Source organism: Limanda limanda, chromosome 2 (genome assembly GCF_963576545.1).
Source record: "Limanda limanda chromosome 2, fLimLim1.1, whole genome shotgun sequence".
Taxonomy (NCBI): domain Eukaryota; kingdom Metazoa; phylum Chordata; class Actinopteri; order Pleuronectiformes; family Pleuronectidae; genus Limanda; species Limanda limanda.
Genome location: NC_083637.1, coordinates 28,101,652 through 28,119,231, shown reverse-complemented (window position 1 = coordinate 28,119,231; position 17,580 = coordinate 28,101,652). Strand labels below are relative to the sequence as shown.

Genomic DNA, 17,580 nt, shown 5'->3' with positions numbered 1-17,580 from the left:
TCAGGATTCCTCCTGATCTAGGGCCTGAGCACGATCCGCCAACGCTAACGTTAGCCTGCGGAGTGGCCCCTGGTGCTGGGGGAACTCCTCACAGACTCGGTGCAAGATGGCACAGGTAGCGTGCACATGCTCAGCCTGGGTTTGCAGAGCGGCTCTGACTGACTCTCTGGTGGACGAAGCCTTGTAGCGGCCCTCGCACACCCCCTGCAGCTTCTTGGCCCTTCTCTGTAGAGTCACCAGGTGGTCTAAATTCTAGAGGGGGACATATAAAGAATGAGAGTAAATTTGATTTATGTTTTCACATGTTTTCAAACTGATGTCAGAAAGTGGAAAACAATGACTGACTATATCCGGTATGCTTGCTAAGTGGGAGTGGTTCCAAGAGTCGAAACTGCACTAGACAATAAATCTACAGCTGTGTCAACGTGACTTGGAAATTGCTTTAACAAATATTCTCACCACACCTTCAACACATAGTGTGTGGTGAGAATATTTGAAACATATACAGGCAGTAGACAGAAGGTGCATATTTAACTTCTGAAAGGAGACCATAATATAGTACGGCAGCTTAAACAAGAAGTCTGTATTTTGTATTAGATTTCAATATAGTGAGGAGTCAGTTACGCTCAGAATGCAGGTGCAAACCAGTACAATACATGAATATGAATTAAAGCACTGTTACTGTATATTCACATAGTAGCATGCATTCATGGACAGTATTTGCTCCTCACCCTGACTTTAGTGTCCTCGTGATCAACATACACAGGGTCCAGGGTGCAGCTGTGGCCGCACAGTTCTATCAGCTGCTGCTTCTGCTGTGCAAGCCTATCAGCCAGATTCCCCTGGCTCTCCTGTTGCTCCTTGATCACCTGCTCACACTCAGCCACATGCTGAAGAGATGAACGATGCATATGAGATAACAGTGATTCAGGTACATATGCAGAAATGGACGATCATGACATGTGTCCTACCTTGTGCACGTCCTTGATCTTGCGCCGCAGGCCTTGTGCTTGGCGGCTCAGCTTGCCCTTTGTAGCCTGTTTTTGGGAGCTGTGGACCATGGCCTTTCTACGGTTAGCAATGGTCTCCCTCCTCACCACTGTCTCTTCACTCTCCCTCAGCAACTGCTCCTGCTGCCTCTTTAGTTGGTTGAGTCGAACCTAACACACACGTATTAAATGAGGTTAAAGGGACTCTTACCTTTGTTGCATTTGAGAATTACAGCACATTCAAATCATCCCTCCTTCCTCCAATGCCCCACCCCCTCGTTCCCATCCGCGGTGTTTTTTTGAAGAAACTTTATTTACAAGCAGACTTACAATCTACTGCCTCCGCGCACGCACGTGAGTTTTTGTTTACCAAAGCAATGGATTCGGTAAGTTATATACATTAACATTCACATGCCTTGATGACGCGGGCCCGAATGCGCCACAAGAAGCAGACGGAAAACCTGCATGTCCATGCAGCAAACAGACAGGTCTGTCGGCCAATAAGGTCCTTCGGTCCGAAGAATTTTATTGGTTGAAGTTTTCACTAAATATTATGAGAGTGAAATAATTGTTTGTTTTTACTCCTGGTGGGTCTGTCTTGCAGTTTAGAGTGTCATTACCTTATTAATACCAATTTAACCTTATCCAAAAAAAGTGTAAAAATGCAACAAAGGTAAGAGTCCCTTTAAACAGTCATCATACATTTTTTTTAACATTTATCGTCTGCTTTGATGAATATTTATTGTGTGTGCAGTGTTTACCTCCATACGATGTATCTCAGCCTTCATCATCTGGATTTCTCCCTGGACCAACTCAGAGTCCAAAGCTGAACGAGTCTCTTTTACAAGCTGGATCTTCTTCTCCCACAGCATGATCTGCCACCTGCAGGTCACACGCACAGAACACATGAACCCAACAAAGGATTGCATTTAACAAATCACCCAGTAAATGTGGCGGGGGAAACCAGACTGACTTGAGCAGTCAATAACTGAATGATTTTAATCCAATTATAGAAAAAGTTTATTAAAATATTAACTCATGTACACTAGATGTAAGCCATGATTTCAATTGTGCTCTTAAAACCACACAAATATGGTCCTGTGTAAAACTCATAAACCACATCACAATAAACCTTGGCTAACCTAACTTTAGAGCAGTGGAGTCAATGTATGATCTTGAACTAAACAGCGGTTTGTCTGAGTAAATTCTTTAGAATAGCTTTGTGCCATTTATCATCCTGTATCTGATCCTCAATATATTCTTCCCTCTTCACTGTGTGGGTCACAGCTGGTTGCTTGTTCACCAGAGGTTCGTACACAGGCAGAAGATGGACCAGGATGTGATCAGATGTCCCATTAATCAATGAAATTTTGAAATGATTAGTTGACTAATTGGATTATGAATCATACAAATACTCAATGGCTCTTATTTAGCCATCAACTTTTAAATTTCGCTTGAGGTTGTTTTTTGCAAGTGATGACTAACAATAAAGAAAATAAAGGTCAATACTTCATTCAAAAATGTATTTTAATGAACTTTGCTGCCTATTAGGCTTCTATTGATTTTTTGTACATTTATAACCAAGAACAAAAAATGTTGTAAAATATTTCATAATTAAAGATAAAATATTCTAGATAATCGTCACACAGACAAAAATCTTAACTCAACCGGAACATGCAAAAACTCACTCAGCTTCCACCAGACTGTTGAGTAGTCTTTCTTTTTCATCATGGGTCTTCTCATACGTCATCTGGATCTCCACTGAGTCCTGCTCTGCTTCCTAAACACATTATATCTCATGTTTAATAATATTTACTATTAAAAGTGCAGAGAATAAAAACAATTAAAGCTGAATTTATGCCTTAAGTCTGTGGAGAAAATCTGACTCCATCAGCACATTCTCCTGCTCCAGTGCCTGGTTGAGCTGCCCGTTCTTGCTGAGCATGAAGTTAAGCTTCAGCAGGTCTCCTCTTAGCATCTTTGTGTTCTTCTCCAGATCTCTATGCTCTTGGTGCTCTGCTTCAATCTGATCTGGTGGGGGTGGAGAGGGCGTCAGAGTTTGACCGCAGATGAGAGTGTACAGGTTGTGCATAGTATCTGCAAATCCCTTTATATAGTTACACTATATACAGCATACTGCTATTTTAGTATACTACGTCTTTATATGTATGTGTGTGTAGACATCTATTTCAATATATCCTCATTCATAACAAGTGAATTTCCTCAGCGTTGGATCAATAAAGTTATAATTGTATCTGTTTTTCAAAGCTTTTGTTGTAAAATACAATAGTTCATTAGTGATTCAGTTAAAATAATAGTTACATTCTCAGACATGTCATTTAAAAGCTAAAGACCAAGAAATGTACGTACTCTTGAAATTATTTTTTTTCTGCTGCATGACAGTGTGCTCTATCTGCAGTTTATGCATGTTCTTGCTGTTGGCCTCTATCTCCCGCGTCAGTCCGACTAGAGTCGTCTGACGTTTCATCCAGAGCTGCTGGTCATTCTTGATATTCCCTGCTAGCTCCTCGATAGCAGCCTTCAACGCATCCACCTTGATTTGCAGAGGACTTAGGTCTTCATTCTGGAAAAGAAGCCAAACTAATCACAAAGATACCAAGTAATTATACAACAGCAGAGCTGATATTGTTTTCTCCGTCATCATGTCAGGTGTTTATGTCTTTTGTATATGGACAGGTTTTGATTCAAGTGATAGTGTTGGAATTGTTCAAAAAACTGCAATGAAACTTAACCCAAGCCTAGATCAAAATAGAGGCCAAGTAGGAAGATGGGTGTGGTCTGACCCATGAGCGCTGAGTGATATAATAATGTAGTAATGATTAACCAGTATGAGCTGGAAAGTCAGCATGTTGACAGGCATTGAAGCTGGTGTCATCATATCCCAAGATAATCTGTTTTTATTATATACAGTATCTGACTCTTAAGATTGTTTCTAATGTACTTCAAAATTCAAATAGCTTATTATTGAATAATACACATAAACAACAGACAACTTGGGATTTCGTCTTTCAAGATCTCTCACCCCAGTGCTGGCTGTGATTTTACTGATCTTTCTGTTGTAGTTGGCAATGGTGGTCTCCTTCTGTTCGATCAGTGTGTGGAAGGAAGAAATCTTGTCCTGGTTGGTCGTAAGAAACTTGTTGTACTTGGTGATCTCCTCATCGAGGGCTTCCTGAGCGAGGGAGAGGCTCTCCAGATGCTGGCTGACCTCAATGCTCTCCAGTCCCACTGTCACCACCTCATTCTCCAGCTGCCACAGCTGAGAGTTCTAAATGGGAGAGAGTGATAATAAGAGAGACAACACTGTCTGATTAAATTGTGTCTGTATACTTTGTGTTACGCTGATGGGGCAATTATCAAAACACTAAACACAGCAACAAAACTTAACAAAATGGGTCCTTGGGTTCCAAAAGGTTTGGTTGGCATATACTTATTTATTTATAGAAATTTAGTAACATGCGCTCATAAGTCTTGTTCACACCAAGTTGACCAGCCATACTCCCTGCATGTGCAAGCTTAAGTGTCTCAAAACAAAGTGGTATTGAGACCACTATTTGAGACACAGCCAACTTGGCACTTTCTGACAGGATGCATGGTGCCATTTTCTCATCAAAGCATTACCCCTATTTCAGTACCCCACTGGAGCACCAGCACAGTCCTCTTGTGAATGTATATCAACGTAAAGGGGTGCCAAAAAAAGATCCTTCTCCTGCTCAGCAATGAGATGCTTACGAGACATTTGAATGCAAGTTGTAGAGACCTTATCCACATTCTTTACAGGTCCGCTCACCTCTGTGGCTTTCAAAGGTAAGGGCAACTTGGAGGTTTTCACAGAGTCAGTATCACACAAAAATATCCCAGACAAATAAACCAAAATGTCATAGTGTTATCGACAATGTTCTTTGCCCTAGCACATGCAACTACACAAGATACACTCCAGGGTGGAACTTTGCTAACCCCTCATCTTCAATTTTGGGCATCTCCATTACAACTGGATTTTAGGGTGGCTGTGACTTTGTCAACTGCTAAATCATTTCCCATGAGGAATGTGACCCCTTCCACAGGTAATACATCCCTCAGGAAAACCTTCACAGGACCAGTGACAAGAACAGATTCAAAGTTCACAACAAACAATGGTTCTGTAAATCAATTTATCTCCATTCCCCCCATTAGAGCGCTATTACCACTCTCTTTATTTTTTCTGTTTAGGGTAACACACCCCTCAGCAAGATGGATTGTGATCCTGCTGTTGTCACAGTATTGTCACAGGTTGCTTGCTAGCATTGTCTCCTGGTAGAGACACAAATCCGTCTAATACAAAAGGCTGAAACTCATCTTTTACAGATTCAGCCTAGTGACAACAGCCAATTTTGTTGCCTCTTTTCTGCTACCTGATGCCACCTTAATGCCAATTGGATAGTAATTTGCATGCCACAACACTTAGAAAATCATAACACAACATATTATCTACAATAAGCTAAATGTATACATTAGACCTTTTTTACATTTGCATCCTTCTTCCCTCTAATTCTATTTTCCAAGATCTGTTGCATAATTAACAGAAACTGTAGCCTCACTCAGTCCTTGAACCAGGTCTATGATGTCTTCTATGGCTGTGAATGGACCTTACCAATGTTTGATAAATCATGTCTTGGCTTCGGCTTCAGACAGGAAGTGGGAAATATGAAAAAATTGGCTATTTAGGCAGGAGGACGTCTAATTACAGAAGCTTTTAAATTGGATTACGGGGAATCTAGGATCCAGCTCTTTTTCAGCTGGATGCTTTTTTCTATCTTCCAAAAATTACATCTCTACCTTTTCTTTCTTGAGGTCAGATTTCTTGCTGGTGAGCCTTTGGGAGTACTTGGCAGCCTTGTTGTGGGTAAGCTTCTGCTGCATGTGGGTCATGACCTTGTCCTCCAGCTCCAGACGCACAGCATTCTCTTTCTCCAACTGCCTCCTCTGATTATTCAGTTCAGCCTGGTGGTTGCTGGTTTCCTAGAATGACAAAGGAGAAGATGGGGGTAAAGAAATTGTGTGAAATAGTTATCAAGGGAGATGAGTAGAACGACTGTCAGGACAAACACAGAAGGCTTTGCCCTCTCTCCACCTTCGTGAGCCTATTGAGGGTGTTCTCGGAGTCGCTCAGGATGCGGATGCAGATGCTGTATTCTGCCTGTAGAGCCTCGTGCTGGGCCTGCTTCTGACTGATCAGATTTTCTGAGGTGGCTACATCCATCTGGGACCAGTTCAGCTGCAGAGTCAGTGCCTCATTCTTCTCCTGTTCTTCAGTGGTGGATTTCTTGAAGCCTTCAATCTCTCTGTCCAATAAGATCACCTGGTGCTCTTTTGTGCTTTGGGAAACGCAAACAGCAGAAAAGCACGTGTGAACGCATGCTTCCATTTTGATATTTGTCACCATTCCTTATACCTCAGATCATTAATATTGTTGTATGACTTTAAGAACTGTGATTGCATGTGTGTGCGTGTGCACACATAGGGGTGCACCAGGATGAGGAAATGAGTGGCTGACGACACCAGATCCTTCAGCTAATTGCTCTGTAGAGTTTGCCAGGCTGGCAGCTTCTGTGTTGTTGTTGTCTTTTCATCAGATCCCCTCCTCTCCTCTCTGTGAGGACACACCAACTCTTTCGGCTCTGTCATTCACTTACATTGCTTTTCCTACCATAGCTCTGCTGATGACATTCAACTAATCCCTTTCTTTTACCCAATCTGAAACACAGGTAGCAGCACGAATCTCTGCCTGTCTGACTGACATATCTCAGTGGATGTCCGCTAACCACCTGACAATTAACATTGATAAGACTGAATTACTTTTCCTTCCAGGGATAGGCTCTCCCACCCATGTCCTGACTATTATACCTTTGACAACTCCATGTTAGCCCCTACCCAGACTGCTAGCAACCTGGGTGTGACACTCGACAGTCAACTCTCCCTCACTGCCAACATTACTGCAACAACCCGCTCATGGAAAAACATGCTGCACAACATCAGGAGAATACGCCCCTTCTCACGCAGAACGCGGTTCAGGTTCTGGACTATGGAGACTCCCTCCTGGCTGGTCTACCTGCTAGTGCAATCTGACCTCTTCAGCTCATCCAGAATGCAGCAGCTCGACTGTTTTTTAACCTACCTAAATTCTCTCACACTACTCTGCTCCTCCGCTCCCTTCACTTGTTACCAGTGGCTGCCCGTATGCGTTTCGAAACATTAGTACTTGTGCACGGATCGGGTCCAGTCTTCATCCAGGACCTGGTCAAACATTACACCCCAGCCCGTTCAATCCACTCTGCATCTGCCAATCGGCTTAATGCTCCCTCACTGTGCGCTACCAACTCAACAAAATTATGACTGTTTGCTGTCCTGGCTCCTTAATGGTGGAACGAGCTCACCAATGACATCTGCACAGCAGACAGTCTACACATCTTCCATCGCAAACTAAAACACACCTCTTCAGACTTTACCTTGAATAAAAGTTTAAACTAACAATTTAGTAGCACTTAAATGGCACTTACTTATAGCACTTTGTAGTTTGGCTTTCTAGAAGAAATAGTAGTCTCTTGATTCTTGTTGTTCTGGGTTGTACCCTCACGGTTGAATGCACTTATTGTAAGTCGCTTTGTATAAAAGGGTTAGCTAAATGAAATGTAATGTAATATAGTCACATTTTCTCTTGCCCATCTTGCTATGTCAAAGAAAGTGAAAAAGAAAATCCTGGATCCGCACTTTTATCAGGATCTGTTCCAAAATTTTAATTGTTCTTCCTTGTCATAAACCTAACTCCTGTGGAAAATGTTATGGAAATCAATTCAGTAATTGAGTTGTTGATTAGCTGCTAACTAACAAGAAAATGTTATGTCTTTGGCAGGGGTTATAATACATAGTTATCAAGCTGTTTCTGTGGCAAGTCAGGACTTGGCGAAGATAGATTATTCTCATATTGGCCACACCTCGACATGTCCTTATACAATCTAAATATACAGTTGTATTTTCTTCATAGATCTGCATATGCTGAAACAGGTGAAAACCTGCATTTATCATAGTGACTGTTATTTTAGTTTTCATTTCCCTTGAAGCTTTAGCCTGAAAATTAGAGGATGGCAACAATCTGTAACTGAGAAAAACATTATCCCCATCTTTTTTGTGAAACATGTTTTCAGCATAGACATTACATGTACAACATGTTTGAAGTACATTTGCTTATTTCAAGTGGATCAGTACCATATTAATATTCATCCCTCTCTTGCCCTAATTCTCACCGCACATCCTCCTGCATCTTGCTGAGGTCTTCATCTCGTCTCCTCAAGCTCAACACGCTGCTGTTCCACAGCTGCAGCAGCTGTTTACGCATCATCACCAGCGACTCCATCTCCATCTCAACCTACACACACAAAAACACGTGTGGACATGTGGCAATGCCAGTGTTGTACAGACACTTCACCAACACTCATATAATATGAGAATCAAACAATGTATATATCAGAAGCTTACATTTAGAAGAGAATCTATGAATGGGGACAATGAGCCTGCCTTTAGTGCTCAGGTTGAGTCGCGTGATACTGACAGGTTCATGAAATCAAATCAAGCATATACTCTCATAATAATCTCACTGGTCAAATATAAGTTACCGCAATATATACAGTACTGTGTTTTCCCAAGACCTTGTGCATATTGATCGCAGTGATTTGATTCATGTTTTTAATCGTTGGAAGCACAGAAATTAATATCTTTACATTAACACTGGATTAAATATGTAATATGAAAGGTGACACATTCACCTGATGCTGTATCTTAGCATCTGCAGTTTTTTGGGTTTGCTTAACCGATTGCTGGCTAAGAGTTAACAAACAGCAGGTAAACACGCTGCCCCATTGAGAAGCTGAGGAGCCAGATGTTCTCAGGAGATTAAAAGGAGGATAAATGTTGGACTTGTATTAATTATGTGGCCAGAAACACAACTCCATCTTTTAGTGTACATAATTTGTTTATTTATTGTTTTCTAACACTGACATTTGTGTCATTTTATTTCTTACAGCTTGCACCACTGTTATTAAGTGGCCAAAATAATATTGAAGCTTTAATCCTTTCAATTAACTGCAAATTATTGTCCTGTTTACAGTAGCATTAATTTAAACTACACAAGGTTGATGCCTAAAGCACTTTGACCTTGCTGATGCAGTATATGCTGTCTTATTTCATCCTATAGTTACCTCAGAGAGGACCTGTCTGGCTGCCTGTGTCTCCTCTGCTTGAGCACTAGCCTTGGACTCATACATGGCAACCTGCTGAGTCAGCCTCTCCTGTTCCTTCGTCAGATGCTCCACATATAAATCCTGATGAAATAATATCGTCAACCAATGAAAGTGAATTAATGAATCAATGAATATGTATCATACAGTTAAAGCTTCAAATGAGCTGATATTGTTAATGTGCCCGACTTCATCCTGTCCACCTGCTTCAGTTTCTGCTCCTCAGCCTGATTCTTCTCGGCTCCCGCTTTGCTTTTGGTGGTCCTATTGGCTTTGACGTTAGAATGCAGATCTTCACAGGCTCTCTGTGCAAAGACGATGTGCAGCGACAAGTTGTCGACCTCTGCCTGTAGCCGGGACACTGGAGAAGATACACAGTGTTAAAACATTAACACTCTTTAGATCTTTAGTTTGGACACATGGACTGACACTGATTCTGTCTTACTGGTGCTGAAACAGTGTTCATGTCCAATGGACTAAAGTATTTTCATACAAAGCCAACTAAGCACTGAAATGATGAGGCTCAAATCTATTTCATTTAGATTTAACTGTTGAATGTTCTGTGTAAACATTCAAACTTAAAATATAAAGCTAATTTAATTAATGATTTAGCTTTATGTTGCAATTTGTCTCATCGGGTTGCACTAAAATCTAGACCCATGTGTTTTAATCCACATCTGCATATGTTTTAGATAACTGAGGAACCTTCACAGGCAGAACAAAGTAAGCTACAATGTAATCATGTTCTAGATTACTAAAAAATTATGTCCAACTTCTAATAATCCTAATATTTTATGCTGTTGGGTGAATCTATTGTTCTTTCCCTGGACATGGCAGCACTGACAAACACAAATTACTGTTGAGGATCCAGACGGGTTTCTGAATTTTAAACAAGATAATAATAATAATATAATTCACAATTTTCCTAAAAGTAAAGGACGGCCCCGACTTCACTATGGTATATTTCACACATAATTCCAAACATAAGACTTATAATTGATTTAAATTGAAATCTTGTTCATAAGCATTTAAAGAACATGGTGCAACATGTAAGAATGAAATATAATCCTAAAATAAGACCTCCAAATGGAAAGTCAGGCTCACCATCAGCTTTGGCTTTGCTGTGCTGGCTGCTAATGTTGGTAAAGTGTCTATTCCCTGCCTCCAGCTGATCCTGGGCCTGCCGATATTCGGTTTCCGCCTTTTCCCTGTTCTGATGATGCTCCTCCAGCCTTGTGTGGAGTCTGGCCAGCTGCTCCTGAATCCTGAAAATCTTTAAACCTTTCTCCTGTATGAGGCTGGCCTCTGTCTTCTCAACTCCCAGCTGTGGCAGAGGTAGAGAGAGAGAGCAAGGGAGAAAGAGCAAAAGCAGGAATCAGAACAAAGTATCCAGATAGTTTTACTCTGGGTTTCTATTGTCCTGAACCCAGTCTTTCTCAAAGGTGTTTAGTTTTTTGATTTCATTTGCTTTTCACTGACAATATTTTTATGCTGGGCCTTAAAATGTGCTAGCTGCACAAAGAAATAACAATCCCCAAATAGTCCCCATTCTAAACAGCTCAACACCACCATCTTCTGGACATATAGTTAAAGAAAAGTAAACAACCTTTTCCTTTAACTCCATCTCGATCCTCTCCAGCTCCTCTCTCAGCTGTTTGTTCAGAGCAGCTTGTTGCCTTCTGACCAGGGGCTGTCAAAAGATAAAACGTTGAAACAATGACAAATTGATAAATGAAGAAATCTGATATTATTAATATACACTCAAAATGCAAACAGTTATGAATGGAGGCAACTACTGATCACATAAATATTAAGGATATACTACACACATGTTCAGGATCAAGGACAAGAAATTCCTCTTCTTCCTCCTCCTCCAGCATTGGCTCCTCATCCTCCATGTCTTCTAACGTGTTGAGGTTGGAGAGGTTAATATTCACCGGCATCTGAGCAGAGTTGTCTTGCACTGAGAGACAGAAAATAAAAGTCATTCTTCAAATGAATCAACAAATTATGATGTAAAAAGAGATCCACACTGTTGTGTGATAATGAACTTGTGAGTATGCTAAGATGAACGTTTTTTTATTGCAAATATTTAGAGTATAAAAAAAGTTAAAGTTGACGAAATTATTGTAAGTTTATGTAAAAAAAAATTTTCCTTTAATAATTCTAAATGATTGAATGGCAATAACATTTCAACTTAGGAATCTTAGCCAAACCAACCTAAATTATCTTTTTCACGTACTTTACGTAAATTGTAAATATGTCTGCATAACTTTGCCTATTTATTTATAAATGTGAATGTATTGATCAGTGCTATGTTGTGTCACAGCTTTGTATCGAATTGTAAATCCCAGCAGTTTTAGTGGGTGACCGACCAGAATCCTGGGAGTTCTCATACTCACCACTAAGGGAAGGGTCAGGCTGAGGGGCCGAGTCTTCAGGCTCTGGTCCCGTTTGATCCTGTGAGTCACACTGGCACACATAAAACATGTAAAAAATGTATAAAGCTTCTTTATGTAGATTATGATATAGACATTGTGCATTGTTAGACAAACATAACATTACCACTTTTTCACTCTGACATTTCCTGTGAGATTTAAGGCCACACTGTCAAGATATAAAAAAGCTTTCACTCAAAATAAGCAAATTTTGCTGTTTAAAATAGGAAACGGTATTTGTCTATGTACATGTGTTTGTTTGATTGTAATTTAGAAAGAAAGAAATTCAAAGAGAATTGTAATCTTTCCTTATTTAGAGATAACTTTGTCTAATTTTGCTCTCTAGAATGATCAATTTCAAAAATCTAAATTCCAAGTCATCTGATGCTTAAAAAAGTGATTTCGTTTTTAACCTTACTTTATTGTTTGACATTAGTCTTTTTGATCTGATTTCAAGATTGTCTGTGCTAAAATATCAGGATCAGGGATAACATGACTTCTTTTAAGATATATTTAAACAAGTGCAATTTATTCAATGCAATGGGAGCATTTGGAGAAAAGCCTTGAATCTTATAGTTTGTGCTTAAATTTGACAGGGTGGTTTTGCATTGGTGGACCTTTACAGTCGCTGGAAATTGTTGTTTCATCAGATAATACTATGAAATTAAGTAGTCTACAAGTGCAACATCATGGCACCTGTCTTCACAGAGGGTTAATAAAGGAGTTAAAACATAAAAGAAAAAAAGCAGTAGCTTGACTTATCTTGATTCCTCACACACAGCATACCTCTGGTGGGTCAGTCGCTGCCCTGTCCTCTGATGCCTCTCCTTCCTGTGGCTCAGGGTCCTCGTCAACTTGGCTGTACCTTCCTTCCATAGCGCTCTGCATTGGAACTGTGATGACGAACAAGTGGTCTTACATACAGGCTACCAGTGGAAGAACCAGCACAGGTCTGGTGTGAGTCTGTTAGCTGTTCAAATGTGTGAGACAGCTTTTACTTTTTATGCTCCAAGCTGCTGGAACACAACCCGAGGACAGAGAGCAGCCACAAATGTCAACGTCTTTAAACACAGATAAAACCTACATCTCTTTAGCCTGGCTCTAGATTAACTATTGTCAGTAGAAATTATTTTATTACATAGGCCTATAGGTTTTAGATTATATTCTTGTCAGTTTTTATTACTAGTATATGTTTGTATCCCCTTCATTGACTTTTCCTTTATTTATTGCAAGTTGTTATTATTGTTATTTTAGCTTTTAAATATTTTCTATTGTATTTCGTGTCAGCATTTTATTTGTTTTATCTTTTTGAGTCATCAGTCTATTGTGAAGCACTTACAAACAGTTGTTATTCTCCTGACATGTGCTACTTTCGTTTAGTTTTAACCAGCTTTGCTTTAGCAGATATTAGCTTAGCGGTAGCGGTAGCTTGTTAGCTTGTTAACCTTAACCCTGAGCTTAATGAATGGTCAATGGAGCTAAAGCAAAAAACTTCAGTAACACGCTTACTAAATAGTGGACAGCTAACGTAAGCTACTGAACAAAGACAATAACAACAGCACATTTCTGAACGAGTCAACAGTAATGATTTCCTTTCATTCTAACATCAGCAACACTTACCAGCGGAGAACTGACAAACCACCGCAACGACGTTGCTAGGCAACCGCAAACTTCCGTCGGGAAGGCAGCTCGGTGTGTGTGTGTGAGTGTACCTGTTTTTGTTCCACTGCAGGACCTTTTCCAGTATACCAATGGCCTTGTCAGGACCAGTGCCCCTCATGGGAACCCCAGCCTGCTCCTCATGAGGCAAAATGTCATTCCTGAGCTCTCTATTTTTTCAAAGGGCAGGGAAGTACCATGTCACTAACAGCAATGGCCCAAGGCAGGGCAGATGGCCCCTGGCCCCTAATAAGATCAAATAACACTAAGATATATACACACCCGAAAAAAAGGGTTGACAAGAAAAAGAGAAAGGATAAGAAAGAAAGGAGCAACAACGGCAAAACAAAAACACTAACCAACATAAATATATATACCACCCATCCCCTTATCCCAACACTACTCACATAACCTCTGAAAACATAGGACAACAATATTTATACATCCAATGTTGGTAATAATGCTAATTGTGTCCATCATGCCTGATAACAGCATAAATAGCTAATGGTATACATAAAGTGTGAAGAATGTGTGAAGTAACCCAAAAACTATAAATTTGAGAATTAGGTTTGGGTTAGGATCTGGTTTAGGGTTGGACATATGGTTGTGATAGTGAAGGTTTGGTTAAGAAGCTAGAGAATGCATTACGTCACTTAGTGTCCTCACTAAGATAGATTTACAAACATGTGTATGTGTGTGCGCTTTCATTTATGACCGGTAAAGCTATAATGGAATTTTATATATATCATTTACACGGCTTTACAATCAAGGCAGCTTCTTTAATGTCTAAATTTAGGCCACATCTCAACATTCCATATGAATCTACCATTGATTTTTTCGATTGCTCGTGTGTTATCAACTTGTAGTTACAGGACTAGTAGTTACAGGACAGGATTTATGCAGTACTGTGACTAAATACTGCTACAGTATTACAGCACAAGACATTTAATTTAAGTATTTTTTACATATTGACTGATTACTATTATATGTTACAAGATAGTTAACAAATGGTATCTGTGTACAGGCCAACAAGAAAGATTTGTGTCGACAATTGAGGACACACAGAACATGTTTTCATCAACAGATTTATTTAGCTCTATAAATAAGGCAGATACATGTAATCACTGAATTTGGCCTTAAAATAACATTTTACATTTTAAAAACTCAATAACCCACGGATACAAATCATAACACAACCTTCATATATCCTCAAAATTCATATTTTCATTCTGTTTATTTCAAAAGATGCAGAAAAAAAAAATACAACCTTCGCCAACCTCATGTAGTCATTCAAAACAAATACTCATCAAAAAGTAGTCAGGGCATAAAGGGTAAGTCAATTATACAGAACACAATTAAATAAATTCCATTAAACAGTGTCAAGAGCAATAAATGAAAACCAGGTAATAATTCCTGTAAACAATGTTAATGCAGTTATTGAAGCACATTTGGAAATGATAACTTCCACATCAATACCAATGCAGGGTTTGTACCTTCGAGATGAGAGATCTGATCAGAGGATTTTGGTTAAGATTAGAAACAGCGTTAAACGGCCGTCTCAAAAAGAACATCTGTTAATAAGACTATACATTCTTGGAAATAAATGCTCTACTACAGAGTATGTATACTCACTTCACCCAAGTATTATTTCCCACGCTGTCTGTCTTTCTGCATTCAGTATGGCAGGTAGAGTCTTATGAAAGCATTGTCGCGTATAGAAAATGGTCATGTTAAAAAATTACTTCCAACATCATTATCGACATTGCCGCCCATAATGTATAAATGATGAATAGATTTACACACCACTTCATCAACACAACGGTTGAATGACACATATGGGAAAAATATATGCAAGATGAGTGTGTTTATCATAAATAAAGAAATATTTCACTTGTATTTGTGCAATAATTTGCATAACCCACTTTGTACATTAACAAAAGAAAGTAAATATCCATACATACATTCAATAGATGTGTTAGAGGCCTCGTAGTTCTCCTCTACACATAAGCTTTAATATCATGTCTATACATTATCATTCTAAAGCCTGTGTAGCGTTCCTGTCATTGCACTTGTTGTCATTAGAGTGGAATTTACAGAGTGAATGATGCTTCCCTCTACATTACGTATGTTTGCGTTTGAGCAATATTTTCATACAGATATGGATAACGGCATCATTGGTATACAAAGAGGGGTTTGGCAAATGAATGGGGGGTGTTCAGGGTGTGGTCACAGCACAAATTAATACTGTTAGTTAACACCTGATCAAAAACTGCTCAGATAAAGCAACTTAAAAGGTTCAACATTTTATGGCTAATAAACAAAACACCAAGTGTTTATGCTTTGTAAATACACTTTTCTTTCCCTCTCCTGCTTACACGTTATCCTCAACAATGGAACCAACATGTCTCCTTCACTCAGTAATCATTCACAACATACTATCATACTGTAAATCACCACTTGCTGTTTCTCTATTATAAAAAGGGGCTACGATGCACAATCTCACTTTCAAGCTGCAGCAAAGACTCATCTGCAGGCTGTAAGGTATCCGGTGAATGCTTCCACATCAGTGTTCATTAAGGACATTATAAACTTCTGTATCCACATATATACTTATTAACTTAAACCTCACACAACTCTCTTCCCATATCAGTCCCTATTTAATAGGTCCATATTATTATATAAATCCTTCAAAGACAAGTCACCCTTTCCTCTGGCACCGTAAATACTACTGAACAGAGCAGCAAGCAACAGTTAGTATGTCTTAAAGTATATTTCTTGGTCAACTCTACCATATTCCTTTAAATTCTTCCCCATGGTATGTGAGAGATTCACCCCCCCGGGAATGTGGCTGTATTACAGTAGTGTCTAACATATCGACTTTGGCTCCAGTTTGCATCTCTTGACTTCATAAGCTCTTGGAAATACTGTAAACAATCTTTATGGCTGGCTGGAGCTGTCGCTCTCTGGCTGTGAAGGCTCTGTGTCTCCTGTGGAGACAACTGATGGTCCACTGGCTGTGCGAGGATCCATGGCAGTATGCATGATGGTCAGCCACACATCGTCCATGTTTGGCATTACAAAGACTTTCTAATGAAGGAGAAACAGATTGAAGTGGGGACAGTGAGTTTTATAAAACTAATTTTAACAAATTCTGACAAAGTCTTGGCATCTAAAACATCAAGGGTACAGACAATTTGTTTTAATCTTTGATCTTATAAATGTGATTAGATCAAGTTTACAGAAGTCTAAATACCTGTATGTAATATTTGCGCGTTTGGAGCTGAATGCAACTGACCTATTGATATCTCTAATTCTTCTCATTTTGTGAACGTAAAAATCATAATCTAAGTGTCTATAAATACCTGGAATTCCTGGTTCAGTTTTTTCTCTATCCAGTCTGTAACATGAGGCAAAGTGACTTCTCTTTCTCCAAGCTTCGGTCGCGCCTTCAGTTCCAGGTGAGGTGGCTTCCTAAAGCCATACCTGCAACCACAAATAGTCATTACAATCAACAGCTCACAAAGGAAGAAAATGGTGGCAGCACACATTCTCAATATGCACCAGCAGAGGGCAGTGTAGCACAAAACAAAGTGCTACATTTCATTTTCTCAATAAAACTTCAAGTATCAAGGTAGAATGAGTTTTGGGTAGGGATGTTTCATATGAATTATCCAGTAATAAAAAATACAAGTGTGTTTGTCAATGAGACTGACATGAGGGAGGAATTAGATTATGAGTAAGCAATCTGAAGACCTTTGCTATCGACATACTCGCCTATGATTTCCTTTCTCTAAGAAAGTGTAATCTGTAAAGAAGATGTGATTATTTATGATTCAGACAAACATGGGAACTGACTTTGCACAGCATTCCGCAAGCAAGACAAACAACATTCTCTTCACGTACCATATTCTGTCAGTGGGTGGAGGGGGTATGTTGACAGCCAGCATTCCTTGAAGTTCCTGCACCTCTACTGTGAGCAGGAGGGGTGTGTTGGACACTTCTTCCATCTTCTTTTTGATGAACTCCGTCTCTGTAGCCTTCTGGAAGTATTTGGACTTGGTAATCTTGTCCACAAAGCGCATGATCTTGCTCGGCTTGTGGCCTCCAACCAAACTGTATTCAACATAAGGGCGGTTAAGGTTAAAGTCACCTACAAAATGTATTGTAGCTATAAGTGATTTACTAGTTATTTTTCCTTTAATG

The 17,580-nt window shown here is 39.6% G+C and overlaps 2 protein-coding genes across 5 annotated transcripts in view; both read right to left on the bottom strand.

Annotated features, from left to right (window-relative positions):
• ccdc40 (coiled-coil domain containing 40) lies at positions 1 to 12,594 on the bottom strand. Its single transcript, XM_061085534.1, has 18 exons — positions 12,505 to 12,594; positions 11,656 to 11,752; positions 11,110 to 11,243; positions 10,887 to 10,970; positions 10,385 to 10,604; positions 9,484 to 9,641; positions 9,242 to 9,364; positions 8,291 to 8,412; positions 6,121 to 6,364; positions 5,826 to 6,008; positions 4,033 to 4,278; positions 3,360 to 3,573; positions 2,851 to 3,020; positions 2,678 to 2,769; positions 1,751 to 1,871; positions 972 to 1,160; positions 732 to 890; positions 1 to 252 (listed from the first exon to the last, which is right to left on the bottom strand). The coding sequence occupies exons 1-18, from the start codon at positions 12,592 to 12,594 to the stop codon at positions 1 to 3; spliced, it is 2,898 nt and encodes a 965-aa protein (XP_060941517.1).
• A 1,852-nt stretch (positions 12,595 to 14,446) lies between these two features.
• Positions 14,447 to 17,580, bottom strand: part of LOC132997132 (testis-expressed protein 2-like) — a 29,733-nt gene continuing 26,599 nt past the window's right edge. For all 4 annotated transcript variants that reach the window (XM_061067423.1, XM_061067421.1, XM_061067420.1 and 1 more), the window contains exons 11-13: positions 17,281 to 17,490; positions 16,740 to 16,860; positions 14,447 to 16,464 (exon numbers count right to left, since the gene is read on the bottom strand). In XM_061067423.1, coding sequence (XP_060923406.1) covers positions 16,315 to 16,464; positions 16,740 to 16,860; positions 17,281 to 17,490 — 481 coding nt within the window. In that variant the 3' untranslated portion in view covers positions 14,447 to 16,314. The remainder of the gene's footprint in view (positions 16,465 to 16,739; positions 16,861 to 17,280; positions 17,491 to 17,580) is intronic.

Excerpts from the sequence above, each read along its gene's own strand:
- ccdc40 (XM_061085534.1), bottom strand. The coding sequence starts at position 12,594 with ATGGAAGGAAGGTACAGCCAAGTTGACGAGGACCCTGAGCCACAGGAA. Across the intron at positions 3,021-3,359 it reads GAAAAAAAATAATTTCAAGA|ATCAGATTGAAGCAGAGCAC; the intron begins GTACGTACATTT and ends CACCCCCACCAG. Across the intron at positions 1,872-2,677 it reads AACAGTCTGGTGGAAGCTGA|GTGGCAGATCATGCTGTGGG; the intron begins GTGAGTTTTTGC and ends TGTGACCTGCAG.